This window comes from Ambystoma mexicanum, chromosome 4p (assembly GCF_040938575.1).
Source record: "Ambystoma mexicanum isolate Mex_15411 chromosome 4p, UKY_AmexF1_1, whole genome shotgun sequence".
In the NCBI taxonomy this organism is placed as follows: domain Eukaryota; kingdom Metazoa; phylum Chordata; class Amphibia; order Caudata; family Ambystomatidae; genus Ambystoma; species Ambystoma mexicanum.
The window spans coordinates 80652345-80669494 of record NC_090927.1 but is presented as its reverse complement, the minus strand read 5'-3'; the positions used below and the strand labels follow the sequence as shown (position 1 = coordinate 80669494).

Genomic DNA, 17150 nt, shown 5'->3' with positions numbered 1-17150 from the left:
CTTTCAAGATGTTTAATTACCTCAGCCGGGCAAAGATCACCAGGAACAGACGTGCGTGTAAGAGTTATACGCATGTCACAAGGGTCATTCATTGTGACAGGTTGCAATGCAAACCTTTCTGAATGAATACCTCAAATGAGGGATGCAGTAATCTCGGGATCTGTTGAAAGCTGTGGTGGCTTTTTTGCTATAGAGATTTATTTTTAATGTCAGTCAGTTTGTCAATAGAGTATGTTTGTAAATAGACATCAGTTTTTTGATGGGGCGGGTCAGGGATAGGCACGACTGGGAGTGCTTAATTGCGAGACTATCGAAAATAGCATTCTCAAGGAGCTAGCAGCTGTCTCCATTTGTGAGTTAAAATAAGTTTGCTTTGCTTCAAAAATGGCTTTCACGTAAATATGGCGGCAGTTGTTTAGCTCAACATTACGCAGAAAAGTGAGATCATCATACCATTTCCTCTCTGCAGCTTCAACCTTGGTTTTGTGAGCGGATCTCTCTGATGTGAACCACTCCTTATTTTGTTCATGGCGACGTGTATGGATAGATTTCAGCTGAGCCAGAGTGTTGAACACTGTTGTATGCGAGGAGAACACGCTCTTGACTAGGTCCTCCAAGTGCATAAGACCACTGATATCAGCTATGCTTTTACTTAGCTCACTAAAGCCTAGAGAGGAGCACATTTCTGATTTCCTTTGATAGCTAATAGGAAGTGGAACCGTGGGTAGTTCAGGTGAGGTAGTTTTACTGGATGCGTTCAATGAGATACAGAGATGATCTGACCAATCAATGGTTTTATCTCTGACCTCAGTTATGGTCATGTTATGGTCTAAAATCCAGTCGATCGTGGAACCCCTAATATGGGTAGGAAAAGTGACATGATGTGTGAACCCAAGATCACTTAGGCACAAGAATAAATCTGATCAAGTGGGTCATTATAGCCCAAGTTAAAATCTGCAAGTAGTGTATTTGGATTTTTGACCTTAAAAAGGCCAATATAAAATCATGAATGGTGCTGTTCAGAACTTTGGATTTCTGATGAGGACAAAAGACTAAAGGGAGGTCAATTTGACACTTAGTCGGTCATATCCCTCGAAGTCAGGGCAATTAAAAGTTTGTGGTGTAGGAGATGATTTGTGGCTTGTCTGGAGGGTTGCCCAAAGCAATGTCAGAGGTTAAGATTCACTGGGTCATCATGAGTTTGGCGGTAACCCTTAAATGCGGCGGTAACGCTATTACCGCCGCATTTAAGGGTCTGCCAAATCACGGGTTTGCTGTGAATTTTTCCGATTTTCTGTGCTATTACTGCGCGGTAGTACCCCCGAAGGTAATGGCGCTGAAAATTCCCCATTGGGTCCGATGGGCAATGGGGAATTCCCAAATGGGCTCAATGGGGAATGGGGGTTTACCGTTCCGCCAAACCCGTGATCCGGCGCTAATAGCGCCAGACCAGGTGGCGGTAGCGCTATTAGCTCAGGCAGTATCCTGGTGGGAATATTGCCGAGATACCACCCAACTTTTGATCAAGCCCTCAGTCTAAACCTTCCAGCCATCACCTTTTTTGTTGTGCTATAATCACCCGAGTGCGATGGTTATGCCCGCACGTGGGACTCGTGCCTGCTGGGTCAAGAGACCTATGCTACTCCTCACTGTTGATGCCCAACGAGGCTGAAACATGTCTGGGGATGCTTGTGGTCTCATGCAGAAGGGATGTGGCCTAGCAGTTCGGAATCGACTGCCCCTTTGGGGTGGGACCAAGCATGATTTGCATATGGTATTTCCCCTTTCTGTCATGGCTTGTCAGGTGAAGAATGATGTTCTGGAGGGCTGTCCAGAGCAATACCAGAGGTTTAAGGTTACTTCTAAACTTCCAGCCATCACCTCTTTGTTTTGCTTTATCACTGGGATAACCTGGCTATGACCGATCAGCCCCTGGCTTGGCTGACTTCTTCCCTCTCCGATAGACCCTCCCAAGTCCAACTTGGGTCCTTCCTCTCCTCTATCTCTATCTCTACCTGTGGTGTTACCCAGGGGTCCAACCTCTCTCCCCAACTGTACAACCAATACATGGCACTTCTTGCCCACTGCATTGCCGCTCTATGCCCCAACTTTCAGTGCTATGCGGATGACACTCAGCTCATTTTCAGGCTCCCTCAGCCACCTCTTCTCCTTCTCTCATCTCCGACTATCTGTCTGCTATCCAGGAGTGGTGTGCGGCCAACGATCTCTGCCTTAATACCAGTGAGGCTGAGATTCTCCTCATCGGCACACCCGCACCCTCCTTTCCTGTCTCTCTCTGGCTGGCCTCTCTTTGCCCTCTTCCTGCTCCCACCTGTGAGGCTTAAAACCTCAGGGTAATCTTCAACTCCACACTCTCCTTCTCTCCTCACATCTGTGACGTCTCTCAGAAGTCACACTACCAGCTGCACCTCCTCAGAGGTATTCTTCCTTTCCTCTCCTTCCCCCAGAAGCTCACTGTTTCCAGAGCTCTGGTTCTCTCTAGGCGGGACTACTGCAACAGACTCTTTCTAAATCTGCCTGCATCTACTCTCCGCCCTCCGCCCACTGCAACTCCTCCAGAACACTTGTCCTTGGCCTCAAGCCCAGGGATCATATCTCTCCAGGACTGAAATCTCTGCGCTGGCTCCCAGTGGCAGCAAGGGTTAAGTTCAAAACCCTCTGCATTGTCCACAAGACCTTCTGGGGCTTGGGGCCTCAATACCTCCAACTCTCTCTTCCTAAATATCTTCCTTCTTGAGCTCTTCGCTAATCAGCCTCCAACTCCCTCAGGGTCAGTCACTTCTCCAAGCAACGAGTTGGTGGTAGATCTCTTTCTTCAGCTGGGACACTCAAGACCTTCCTCTTTGGTTCTGCTTTCTCTCCCACTCTCCCCTGCTGAACTCTTGGCTGAAACTGAAACTGCCTTGGGCATCTGGCTACCCTCTGTTCTCGGGCCCACGTCCCCTCCCCGCCAGTTGCACCCCTGCACTGCCCCCCTGGCAAAACTTGCACTCTGGGGCTTCTTCTGCATCCCTACATCCCCCTACCAGCGCTTGACGCTTGATGTTTGCACTTACCCTTACACCTGCCACCATCTAGCCACACTTCTTAGCTATTGTTCCTATTATTGTCACGATTTATTTACTGTTTATCCTATTTGCTGCACTTCCCCTCCGACTTCCCATTCACACTTTTCCTCTTCCCCACCTCACCTGCACGTGTGCAATCTCAATGTCACCTGGCCTAGTAAGATTGTTGTCACTGTCTTCCCTCTGTTATGCTCCCTTGCCTCATCGTGCCTTGAAACTCTTGTGTATAGGCATGTTATAAATGCCATATCATATCACTTTATCAGACATAATCCTGGTCTCCCTAATCTCTTAGGATTTTTGTTGTTAAAAATATAGACTCTTGAACCTGAGGACCTTGACTTTGATTTGTCTGTTGATCCCCCAGCCATGATGCCCCCAAACAGTCCAATAAACCTGGGACTACAATGTCCCTCTCCCTCACTCAAGTATTGCCTGCCAGTCGTCCCCAGTCATAATCAATACCTCTGGCATAAGGAGCGCCTCCTCTGGCACTGTGTCTTCCACTGTACTCTCTGATTTTTACTCCTGTGGAAGTTCCAAAGCCTCCGGTGTTGTCAAACAAGCCTCCTCCTCCATCGCCCCTCCCTCTTCCTTGTGCCAGTCCCAAGGCTCTGTCACGCCCAACTCCTCCACTCATCATGATCCAATCCCAAATAAATCTCATGGTGGGAACAAACTCCAAGTGCACCTCCTGACAATTAACAACATAATCCCAAGAGAAGTCAACCTCCTGTTCATCCTCCAACTACCCTCCTCCTGATGTCAATTCCTTCCTTCCCAGTAGGAAATAACAACAAAGACAAGTGACAGACTAGGGCAAAGAAGGTGACTCAAACAAGAAGGATAATCCGTTCACACACAAATGGGAACGTTTTAGATTTCACAAACAAATAAAAGAACATCTGTTTATTATTTTGTTATGTGGGGGGTTGAAGTCTAGGTAAGGAAAACAAATAATAATACAGGTCACAAAAGGTTTAATAGGACAAACACAAATACAAATGGAATTAGGACTATGAAAGGGAAAGATGCTTGTTATTTATGGAACTTTTGGGGTAAAAAAGTAAAAAAAGGAACTGGGGAAATGGCGTGGACTGGTAAAAAGGAAGGATGGCACATGGGGTGTAATAAACACAGACAAAAGGGGGCGAATTGAGAACAAAAGCATCTATTGCACTGTCAAAGATCACTAAACTCCTCTAAAATTGAGCAAAATGTCCCTAGAGCACACATTTTGGGTTTGGCCTATAAGCACCAGCTCCTCCAGTCTAACAGGAAGCTAGCTAGAGTGCCATGGTGCTTTTACAGGCATTGTGAGCCTCTGAGAGCATACCGCATCTTGCCAGATGATTCAGTGAGCTTGATAGGCCCGCCAAACGGACACCATCTGTTAGAACCCATGGGACGAGTTTGGACCCCATTATTGGCAGCTGGTGAGTCCGGCAGGAACTCTGAATGCCGAGGCGCATATTCAGTTCATGCTGCGAATGGTTGGAGGTTCGCCCCAGTCTTACGCACCACTGTCATCAACCATGACACATCTAATGCACACATGCAATTCAACCCTGACTGCCACCAATCATCAACCAAACCAGCAACATTCCATCAACTCTGAACAGCAAGACCCACATGAATGATCATTGCCCACTTTCAGTACATTGCAATGTCTGCATATGTTCAAGAAGCTGGAACAGTGCTGGCAGTGACACATTCTATCAGGGCAGGTTAAGAAATTGTACTGTCTTACCATACCTTTCCAAAGTGATTGAGAAAGATGTTGCTGATGTTTATAAAGTGGTATTTTATACTGCTTATTTAACTGTTTCTTCTCTTACCTGACAGACACCGCCGCAGTCCAGGTGCAGTGAGCCGTGCCTGCCTGGATATCAGAAACTAATGTTACCAGGTAAACAGGTCTGCTGCTACGGCTGTATCCAGTGCCCAGAGGGTGAGGTGTCCCATCAGACAGGTAATGAGGCTGCCATGTTCTGTGTTTGGTACAGGGAATGGAGGCTGTTATGTTTACACCCTGCCTAGTAGTAGTTTGCAGACAGGAGTGGAATGGGAACCAAAAGAGGCCCTGGAAATCATTTTCAAAGTGGCACCAAATTACACATTTTCAGCAAATCCAACCATTTTCCTATGAGAAAATGTAGAAATAAAATGCAAAAGAGCCCAGGGTGCAGAGGCCTACTAAAAAATCTCCAGAGTTCCCTGTAGGCCAGTCCACCCATGTTTGCAAACCTATCAAGGCCACTGGATTGAAGGAGGCAAAGGCCAAAGGCCAGGCTGTGGGCAATGAGGCACCAGGCATAACTAGTGGCTGCTTGATATGGCTCTGTTCTGCCCTTGACATGCCCTAATGATATGCTTTCACCTTCCAATATTAGCTCCTATTGGGAAACTACTGAATTGTTTCAAACAAGCCTACTTAATCCAGGTTCCATTCCAAAGAACATATGTCCCTATAGATGCAACAACTATACCACCTTCTAGTGTTTATACATACAAATCAGTACTTTCAAACAATAAATAGCCAGTTTTTCACAAAGGGCATGTGTTTCTAAAATACCCAAAGTCATTCACCAAAAAGAAACATTCTCACAAATTCTAATTGTTCTTTTACAACACGCTTAATACCAGCCAGTGGTTTCTAAGCAACACACTTAATACCAGCCAGTGGTTTCTAAGCAACACGCTTAATACCAGCCAGTGGTTTCTAAGCAACACACTTAATACCAGCCAGTGGTTTCTAAGCGGGGATCGGGATTCGAACCTATGTTGCGCTGGTTTCTCTTGCTTCCAAGACAAATGTGTTGCCCCTGAGCTATCCTTCCATTCCACAATCACTTGCACCCATTCAACATTTCTCATACTATAATTAAATCTTAAACCTTATGACTAAAGAGGGCTCCTCAACTTTGCTAAATATACCTATTAGCTAATAAGGAGAAACATTTGAATATATACATATAGACACGGAAAACAACAACAACCAATGTCTACCTCTTTCATTAGCTATAGTTATTTTAAAACAATTAGTTCCTGCGATTTCTAAACATTTCAAATGCCACCAAATAAATAATTTAATTTAAATTAGTGGGAATTATTGTTATTGTGGCTATGCAAAGACAACAAATTTAAAGAAAGGCTTCCTTATTAGTTCGGGACAAAAGACAAATCCAATCACGAAAACTGGTAGGGAGATACATTACCAACTATCAATTCTTTGGGTGTACACAATTCTTGGTAAAATACACAAGAATTCACAATCAATCAAAAACCTTGAACCAGCCAATGAGCAGTTGCCAAGATATCTTTGACAGGATTGCAAGAATAGTCTCCCTAGTGCTCGGTAGGTAAAGCAGAAGCAAACAACATGGAACTTGCCATCCTCATCGCACTCACCTTCCTAATGAAATGGAAATTGATGCTATTACCACCAAACAAGAGAGACCCAAAGCGCCTGCTCACCCGACACGGCTTCCAGTCGGGCCGCAATCTATTTCAGTTATTTATCATTATATTAATTTTCAATTTTACTCAAGTTTCACATCCTGTGATGTCACTCACAGGATCCATGAGAGGGAAGACTTCATTTTAAGGAGTGCTACCTTGAGAACCCTGTGCCATTCATTTTTTGAGGAATTGATTGAGGAATTTATATGGTGCACGCAACAAACCTGATCATATCCTAGCGCTGATGAAATAACATGATCATATGATAATACCATCACCAATCATGTATTGACAGTAGCCTACAGTTGTTAAGAGGTCTATTTAAAAGATTTGTTTTTAACTTTTCTCAGAATAGTGACAGAGATTCCACTGTCCTTAGTTCCAGTGGGAGACTGTTCCACAGTCTGGGCCCAAAGACCGAAAATCTACAATCGCCCCTGAAACACACACCTTGTCATGGGGATAGTAAGCAGGTGCTTGTCCTATAATCTTAAAGACTGAATTGGGTGATACTGTATTGACTTGTCAGCCAGATATCTCGGTGCCAAGCCGTTCAAACACTTAAATATTAGACAGCCGATTTTAAACTTAATGCGATCCTCCACTGCTAAACAATGAAGGGAACGACAAAGGCCAGAAATTATAAGTGCTCATACACTTTCTGCCACCAAACTGCAAGCAACCCAATAATCGACCTGCAGCTCACATTCCAATATCACTGTTCACACGGCATCTAGGCAGGCTTCCAAATGTACAATTTCACATCCCCCATGAAGAGTGCATCACGTATGGTGACATGTCATATAACCGAATATGTGAGTATACATTAATTTGAGTCCCCATATCATTCGCAGGCAAACATTAAAACATTGCTTGAATGAAATCGAAGGACTATTGTTCTGTTACCCAAGCTCGCCGCAGTCATGGCCCAGAATGCGGGCCTAAGGTGGTTTTCATGGGCAGGTATACACTTGTGGCGAAGGTTACACGTGCATATGCTAACACTACAGTTTACTTTTGAAAATTGGACCGTACCACTGCACAGAAATCTGGCAATTTAGGGCCTATAACAGATGGGACGGCCCCTGGAGCTTCTAAAAAGCAAGTATGGACTGTGTTTTGGAGGGTTGAAGGCAGTTCAAATAAAAACGAGGCAATCTGCCAGGGGTGGTTGCTGGGATGTGGCTGGTTCAGTATCCATAAACTCAGCATCTCCGGAGTCCTACGATCCACCAGAGGTAAGGACATATGCAGACTTGAACTCTGCCGGTGCAGGAAGGACAAAAACAGAAGACAGGCCTTCTCTGTATATGCCCTGAACCTCTGGATACTCCTCTGCATCAATATCCGATTTGCCACCTCACTTCTACAGTTCAGGAAGGAGCTCAACACCCTCCTATTTAAGGAATGGCTCTTCCCTAACATCTAGCTCCATACACCGTCCACTCCCCACCATACCTAAGAGTGGGTGATCTGATCCCCACTCTTTCCTCCCCTAGTTACTTGAAGATCCATTGCTGGCAATTACCCTCCCTCATTTGTTGTTACATCACCACTCCCTTGTTTCTCTGTTCCCTAACCTTGTTCTTCCCCCTATGTCGACGGGGCTGAGCGGAGGAGAGAGCAACAACATCTCGGGGAAACAAGCTGAAAGAGGAATAAGTGGCATGGTGGCAAATTGTGTTGATTAATTGATTGATTGAGGTATTTATATGGTGCACGCAGCACACCTAATCATATCCTGACCCAGATGAAATAACATGATCATATGATAATACCATCACCAATCATTTATTGACAGTAGTTTACAGTTGTTAAGAGGTCTATTTAAAAGTTTTTTTTTTTACTTTTCTCAGAATATTGACAGAGATTCCACTTTCCTTAGTTCCAGTGGGAGACTGTTCCACAGTCTGGGCCCAAAGACCGAAAATCTACAATCTCCCCTGAAAACACATCTTCTCATGGGGATAGTAAGCAGGTGCTTGTCCCCTGATGTTAAGGACTGCATTGGTTGATACTGTATTAACTTGTCCGCCGGATATCTCGGTGCCAAGCCATTCAAACACTTAAATATTAGACAGCCGATTTTAAACTTAATGCGATCCTCCACTGCTAACCGATGAAGGGAACGACGAAGGCCAGAAATTGACTAGTCTAACTGCCACATTATGTGCCTTTTGTAGCCGATATGTTTGGCAGGAGCCCCAACGAGTAAGCCATTACAATAGTCCAGCTTTGAGTTCACTAGGGCTCCTACCAATATAGAATGGTCCTTCTCAGGCACGTAAGGAAGAACCTGTCGCAGCAGCCGTAGTTTAAAAATTGCTGCATGGACTTTGGCTGAAACCTGCCCGTCACAGCCCATATCGCTTTGCCAAATGCACCCAAAGTTTTTCACTTTGGACGTATATTTCATTTCTGAACCCAGAAATGAAGGAGGAGGGGGCTGCTGTTTGCCTCCAATAGTTGTTTCGGTCCGAAAAGGATCACCTCGGTCTTGTTCGGGTTGAGTTGTAGCCAGTTAGACGCCATCCAAGCCCTCAATTTCTTTCAAACACCTACCCACCCTGATGAGGGTGTCTTCTACAACGTTGACCGAGTTTAAGATTGAAAACTGATGTTGTGTCTTCTCAGAATGTTCATCAGTGGGCGAAGACACAGCTTGAACGAGAGTGGTGAAAATGTTGTGCTCTGTGGGACCCCACAAGTTTGTGGGAGAGTTTCCGACAAGAAGCTCTCCAACTGCATCCGTTGTCTTCGCCCATTCAAAAATGAGGCAAACCATTTAAGACCATCTCCTGAAACATTTCCTGTGATTTTAAGGCATTTCAATAGGACATTATGGTCCACAGTATCGAAAGCCGCGGATAGGTCAAGCGTTACCAGAAGGGATAGTTTACCTTCATCTATCGCTTGCAACAACTCGTCCCAAACCGCTATCAGCGGTATCATTTTGGTACCAAATTTAGCCAAAACCCTGATTGAAGGGGATCTAAAAGGCCATCTCTTTCGATATATTCTTGAAACTATATTGTGACCACTTTTTCGAAATGTTTCCAGACTAAGCAAGACCTTCAATAGGGCGGTAGTTCTGAAGGTTATCTGGGTCCAGGTTTCGATTTTTTCAACAAAGGGGAGGATAGCACAGGGGCAACGTGCTTGCCTTGGAATCAAGACAACACGGAGCAACACAGGTTCGATCCCCGGGTCCGCGCTTAGAAACCTCTGGGTATTAAGCGCGTTATAAATAATATATCATATCACATCATAGCCGGGAGGATAGCTCAGGGGCAACATGCTCGCCATGGAAGCAAGACGACGCGGAGCAACACTAGTTCGATCCCCGGGTCCGTGCTTGGAAACCTCTGGGTATTAAGCGCGTTATAAATAACCAATTACACTTACCGATAGTTTCAGTTCCGCTGCAAATGTCCATTGATTAAATGACGCATTTATAAAATTAGTCACAAGGGGGGTTAGGTATGAAACCAGACACTTTGCCGCACAACATGCGGGAAGAGGAAAGAATGTGTCGTTTGTGGGTTTGAGAACTGTTAGTGGAGTAAGAATATTCTCTTCTGACACTGGCTTAAAAAAGAACGGTGGAATATTAGAGCTTCCTCCTCCTTTCTGCAAAGTCCTTGGGTCCGGAAGGTTGGGGGAAACCAATCTCTTTGAAGTTTAATGCTTTCGTGGATCGTTTTGATCTTATCAATTAAGAAAATGTTAAAAGCATTAGCCTGATCAAGCATTGGCCTGTTGTGGAGTCATCCAAAAGGGGGGCGAAAGTTGGCTTGGGCATTCAGGAAAGGGGGTAGAAAGCAACTCCACATGAAAATAACAAGCCCATAGGATCTGGGTAACACACCTCCCTCCCCACGACAACATAAGAAAAGTTGACAGGACACTGGACATGAGTAAACCCAAGCTACCAGGGAAATAAAAGGCAGTACAGTGTGAGACAAACACACAAATACAAGTGGCAGGTTAGTGAACCAAGTGTATTAGACAAGGAAGGACAAACATACCAAACATACTTGGTAGGCTAGTAAAACAAGTGCAATAGGCCGATGGAAAAGAAATACCGACCTTGGCAGGAGAGTATAACAAGGCTGTGAATCAGAAAGAATCCAGGTGACAAACAAACCTATGCAAACAATAGATTCAGACAGAGCTTGCAGGAGAGGAAACCAAGACTGTAAAACTAGCCTAAAGCTACGTAAAAGGAAGAGCCAATACCCAAGAGGTCGTTGCCCCCTTGGAACTGTACGAAAGAGTAATTGTGGAACACACAAATTTGTGTTGGAACGGTTTCTTTGAAACACTGGTTTTCGTGGGAACTTTCTTTTGGCACTTTTATGTCGAGTTATAAGGCTGTAGGCGGCCGGCCAGGAGATATTATTTCCCCTTCTGTACTTTCTGGGGAGTTTAGAGTGTGAGGATTAGGTTTTGGACACAGGATGGATAACTTTTATTCTGACAGAGACATTAGTTAGTTTTGTTGAGGCAGGGAAACCCCTCCTAGGTTAGGGAAAGTTAGGCCTTTTCTCCCAAACTCTGCTTTGATTTACTTAATACAAGTCTTTATCAGTCAGTACACTATCCTTGCGTCCGAGTCATAACTCTGTATGCTCACATTAGGTACACGCTCAATAAATATCCTAATGATAATGATAATACAAGTAATGTTGCCAAATAAAAAGAAGTCATTGATTAATATCTGAAAATACCTTTTCAGTGAAAAAGTGACCAAGAAAAATGTTGTGATTTAACTTGGCAACATAGGGGTGAGTGAGGCATGCAGATGGAAAGTAGCCAAAACTGTAGTGCTGTTAGGGGATGCATTAGGGTTAATGGAATGTGTGGAGGACTTGTTATTGCTTTGTTCATGGCTACTCTAGGTGTTACGGTTAAAGATTTTGGTTAGAATTAGGGTAAGGGTTAGGCTCAGGGTGGTTGTTGAAGCCAGATGCTGTTGGGATTTGGTGGGGTAGAGTAATGGTCAGGGTAAGTGCTAGGGTAGGGGTTAAGGTAAGGCTAGGGTAAACAGAGTAAGAGTTTGGGTTAGAGTTAAAGACAGGGCTAGCGAGGTGGTGAGGGCTGGTACTGTTGTGGTGGGACCGGGGTTAGGGTAGAGCAAGAGTTAGGGTAAGTGTAATAGTTTGCGTTGGGAGAAGGCTATGGTTCGCATTACAAGAAACTTATGCATTATGGTAGGGGCTATGGAATTTGGTGAAGGCTAGTGATGAGGATGGAGTTAGGGTCATTTATTATTTATTTATTTGGTGTTTTGCATCACATCATATGCAAATGAGATGCTTTGTGGGGCTGAAGTGTGACAGTTAAGGAAAGCCATTATTAGGGTTACAGTTTTTTGGCAACCTTATCCCTAGCAACATTTTCACACTTTATATTGCTTGTATCAAATGACTACATTTTGAAAACTAATTTCTTCTGACTAGTTTTTCACATAACTACATTTTCCTGCCGACACTTTCACATAGAACAGTAGAAAGGTGATTATGGAGGAGGTAGGTGCAGGGTTTGGTAAACCGTGCATCGCCACATTTGCTGGGTGCTGCCTGTCAATTCAGAGTTCCCAGGCTGTATCTATCAAGATCCAACGCCGGCCCTCTCTCATGATGTGAGGGAACACCATGCTCTGAGCCCTATCATGAGGTGGACACCAGGGTATTCACAAAGTCTCTCCTCATTGGCTAATGGACTGGGCTTTTTATGTGATTTGCGACTCAAAGGCAATGGAATCGCGGCACAGCACTCCTTTGGTTAAAATCCTTCTTGAACGGAAACAACTTGGATAGCACCACTCAAGTCAGCACACCGTAAAACAACATGTGGAGTCCAACAGCGCTTATCACTATCACCACTACACTTCAACATCTTCATGACTCCCCTGATTAACCTCATCAAAAAACATGGCCCCACCTGCGACAACCAGGCAGATGACACTCAAATCATCTACAAAATCAATGGCAGCAAGGAGCTAACCCCAACCCTTACCAACTGCCTCAATGAATTAAACCAGTGGATGAGAACCAACAGCCTTAAACTCAAACCAGACAAAACAGAAATCATGATTACACCCAATGACCCGCCAAACAATCGTGACATTCCACCGGCCTACTGAACAGATAAACCCACCAGAACCATCCAAAGTGGTCAAGAATCACAGAATACTAATGAACAACAGACTAACACTAGACTAGAATCACAAGTCAACACAGTAGTTAATAAATGCTTCTTCCACTCACACACAATCAAGAGGATACGCCCCTTCTTCACCTTCCTAGACAGAACCCTCACCGTCATCTCTCTCGTCATGTCAAGAATAGACTACGTCAACAGCATCTATCTCTGAATGCCAGAATACCTTATGAGAAAACTACAACGAATACAAAATGCATTAGCAAGACTACTCCCCAGACTCACTAAGAGAGAACATATTACACAAGCATTCAAAACACTACATTGGGCTGCCAATGAAAAAATGTATCTTCTTCAAAATGCTCTTTACACACAGGGAGAAATCTCCATCCACAAACCAACAGAAGTATTAAGATCCAGCAACGACATTCAACAGTAAAAAGAAAGAGGATTCAACTTGGGAACCCTCCCGTCCCCTGCACACTTTCAAATGTTTGGATTAATCCAATACAGTTGTTCAAATTGAGTTACACGCATTGTGCATATTTTTGTTTCTAACAAATATGGTCAGACACAGAAGTGTGAGATAAAAAAATATATATTTATAGCCAAGCTATATTATTTTCAACAAGAATTATAGTCCAGAGACAGATTATTTACAGTGCATAGAAACAAAATGGAATCAATAGATGAAGCTCAAATTGAGAAAAATGGAGTCCAAATTAAATGACGACGCGTTTCGAGGAAGTTCTCCTCTTCTTCAAAAGGCCAATCTGGACTCTTAACGTAAAAGGAAAAACACAAATTCAGTAAAGAAAATATTGTAGACACAATTCATAACATATTCAATTTTACAATTTAGAAAATGTAGTGACATTTGTTGTAACAGGTCATAATAGGCGTTGTAATACATGCAACGTTATAAGGTGAATTATGTGGCCCATGTTTGAGAGAGAAACTGAAGGTCAATTGATACACCCCTCCCTGTAAAATAGACAGTAAAACGTACATCATATTATAGTTCTGTGGAATGATCCCTCTAATGGGACTTGTCAAGTGGATGGTTAAAAACAAAAATATGTGCAATGCGTATAACTCAATTTGAACAACTGTATTGGATTAATCCAAACATTTGAAAGTGTGCAGGGGACGGGAGGGTTCCCAAGTTGAATCCTCTTTCTTTTTACTGTTTATTGTCGGGGTCTTGTGCCATGACCCCAGTTCCTCCCCCGCACCTAAAAATTATTTAAAATAATCCTCGAATTTCTTTACTAAACTTACTTACCATAGGTGTGCACTTCTATCTAAACCCTTGGCCAGCAACGACATTCGCCTCGAACAGAAACAATACGCAAACACAAATTCGGAGGATCTGCATTCTCCTGCATGGCAGCGAGCCTTTGGAATTCGCTCTGTAAGGAAATACGAACAACAGAGGATCATCTACGATTCAGAAAACTGTTAAAAACATGGCTCTTTAACTCACCAAACTAAAGAGGGAACACTAGTGACGGAACACTGCCAATACACCACAATAATAGAAACTCTGAAACAGGATCACCCAGAGAAATAAAACACTCAACTCAAACACCATAGAATAAGATTAACCCAACGGATCAATCCTACTCACAGTAAAAGAAAGACTTGGACGACCGCCGACTAACCCTACTAGAACTCTCTAATACTCTGCATACCCACCCTCCAACACTGAAGAAGCCAGACACATATGTCAGCCACAAAAAAACAAAACACTGCAAACTACAAGCACTCTACCTGCTCTCCACAACATCCAAAGCACACATAAGCCAGCCCTATTCAACCATCCACCAAATAACACACAACGCCGATCAACTAAAACAAAGCAGCACACAGTGACCGCTTTTTCTGAACTGAACCAGTCAACAGCACATCAAAGCTCTCTTGCGCTTTTCTCTCTCAATCCCACTAACTAATCCATCCCAATCCCCTTCCTATTCAGATCCTCCTGGGCACCTGGAGACCATGAATATGGCAGCAGTGCACAGTACAAATCCCAATAACAGCATATAGCCTAGAAGTTTGCCAATGGGGGGGAATGCCATTTCAATCCACTGGATCATAGCAATTTTGAGGCCACCTTCCATTGTGTGAAAGTCAATGTAACAGAAGAAAATGATCATTTTCTATCCCACATTATTATCTGTGTGCAGCATCAAGTGATTTAACTTGTGTTCGGTCATATGGACAGGGTTGCTGATGGCTCATGCAATGAGGGCAATTCAATGGGCCTCATTATAAGTTTGCCGTTCTGAGAACTATGGTACCGGTAAGCATGTTGGTACTGTAGTTCCCAGACTAGCAAACTACGAGTTCTGCTCGCGGGTGCTATTGCGGCTGCCAGTTCTGACCTGGTGGCTGTAACGGCACCCGCGAGCAGAGCATGTGGATGCACCGGCACCTTTCTGGCTTCCCCATTCCCATTGAGCCCTATAGGCAGGCTACCGCCAGCCTTGCAATGAGGCCCAATGTGTTTGGTATCTTACTATTTTAGCAGCTGCCTCTAGAGAGAGCTTATTAAACCATACAGTTTGGGCGCCTGCATAAAGGAATATAATTTGTGTTGGGTCACCTTAACCTGGCCTCCCATGGCTAGTGTATGGGGTATGATATAATGTCTTTGGGGGGCTTACTATCTTAGCACATGCCTCTAGAGAGAGCTTAGTAAGCCACACAGTTCAGGTGCCTGCATGAAGTGATATAACATGTGTTGGGTCATATGGGGCAGATTGCTGATGGCGCATGCAGTGAGGGCAATTCAATCTCTTTGGTATCTTACTATCTCAGCAGCTGCCTCTCGAGACTGCTCACAGTCCAAAGACATGTTTGACCCTAACGTCATTGGTTTTACAAGGGAAACTGCCCTTACCCTCCGAATGATTTTAGCAGAAAAAGATTAGTAATAAGGGAGTGGAAGATTGATGACAAGTGGGCTGGTTGATAAATAAAAATCATTAAGCATCAGTATCACCCTTTTGTATAACATATTAATTCTCAGATGCAAATGGATTGCATTTAACATAGAAGGGATTACTAGTGGATGAGGGTGGAACCTGATTCTTAGCACTACAATGATTTGACGATAAGCAGTTGTGATAAAGTGTTTTTCCAGAAACATAGTTTCAAATAAAAAGACTGTGAATACAGTTTTCCACTTTCACACCTGACATATTAGGCACTAGGTTGAATCTCTTAAATAACATGTTTTTTCTTCCACACATTGACCTTTTGAGCTAATGACACTGCGCTCTCTCTCTCTATCAGATGCTGATCATTGTGTTACGTGTCCGGAAAAGATGTGGCCAAACAAAAGACGAGATGGATGCATCCCAAAGAATGTTGTATTTCTGTCCTACGAGGAACCGTTGGGTGCCTTGTTGGCTGTCATTGCTGTGGCCTTCTCTTTAATCGCAACTCTAGCTCTCGGGATCTTTATACATTTCAGAGACACTCCAATAGTGAAGGCCAATAACCATAACCTCAGCTATGTCCTCCTGCTCTCACTGATGCTCTGCTTCCTCTGTTCCTTGATTTTCATTGGTCAACCTCAGATGGTCACCTGTCTTCTCCGACAGGCTGTGTTTGGTGTCACTTTTACTCTTTCGGTGTCTTCGATATTAGGTAAAACCCTGACTGTAGTTATGGCATTCCAAGCCACCAAACCAGGAAGTGGGATAAGACGCTGGATGAGATTTGGGGTCTCCAACTATCTAGTCACTTTGTGTTCCGGTATCCAAGTCGTTATCTGTATCGTCTGGCTCGTGCTAGCTCCCCCTTTCCCATCCTATGACACACAGTCTGTGATTGGTCAGATAATACTGGAATGTAATGAGGGGTCAAACATTGCATTCTACTGTGTTCTGGGGTACCTGGCATTCCTGACCTGCTTCTGCTTCATCATTGCCTTCCTAGCAAGGAACTTACCGGACAGTTTCAACGAGGCCAAGTTCATCACCTTCAGCATGCTGGTGTTCTGCAGCGTCTGGGTCTCCTTCATCCCAACCTACCTGAGCTCCAAGGGCAAGTACATGGTGGCCGTGGAGGTCTTTGCCATCTTGGCCTCCGGTGCGGGGCTCCTGGGCTGTATATTCCTACCCAAATGCTATGTGATTCTTCTCAGGCCAGACATGAACACCAAGGAATATGTGTCACAACGATGAGATTCAATTGGTCATCATAAGTGGGCGCCATCTCTTTTGAAAGCTGACAAATATGTTAAGTAAATCAATACACATGAAAGCAACAGTAAACTGACAAAATAAACATGTTATGACCTTTAACTACTAATCAATCATATTTTAGTATTTTGTATTCCGGCTCCATTATTCACTTTAAAGCTTCTGTTTGTGGGTTCTGCAGAAACTTGTATAATATTTCCTACATGTTTTACTGCATTGG

The 17150-nt window shown here is 44.0% G+C and overlaps 1 protein-coding gene across 1 annotated transcript in view; it reads left to right on the top strand.

Moving 5' to 3' along the window:
- Positions 1-16912, top strand: part of LOC138452776 (vomeronasal type-2 receptor 26-like) — a 38706-nt gene extending 21794 nt beyond the window's left edge. The window contains exons 3-4 of the mRNA XM_069605119.1: positions 4935-5061; positions 16017-16912. Of these exons, the coding sequence (XP_069461220.1) occupies positions 4935-5061; positions 16017-16912 (1023 nt within the window). The remainder of the gene's footprint in view (positions 1-4934; positions 5062-16016) is intronic.
- The last annotated feature ends 238 nt before the right edge of the window (positions 16913-17150 follow it).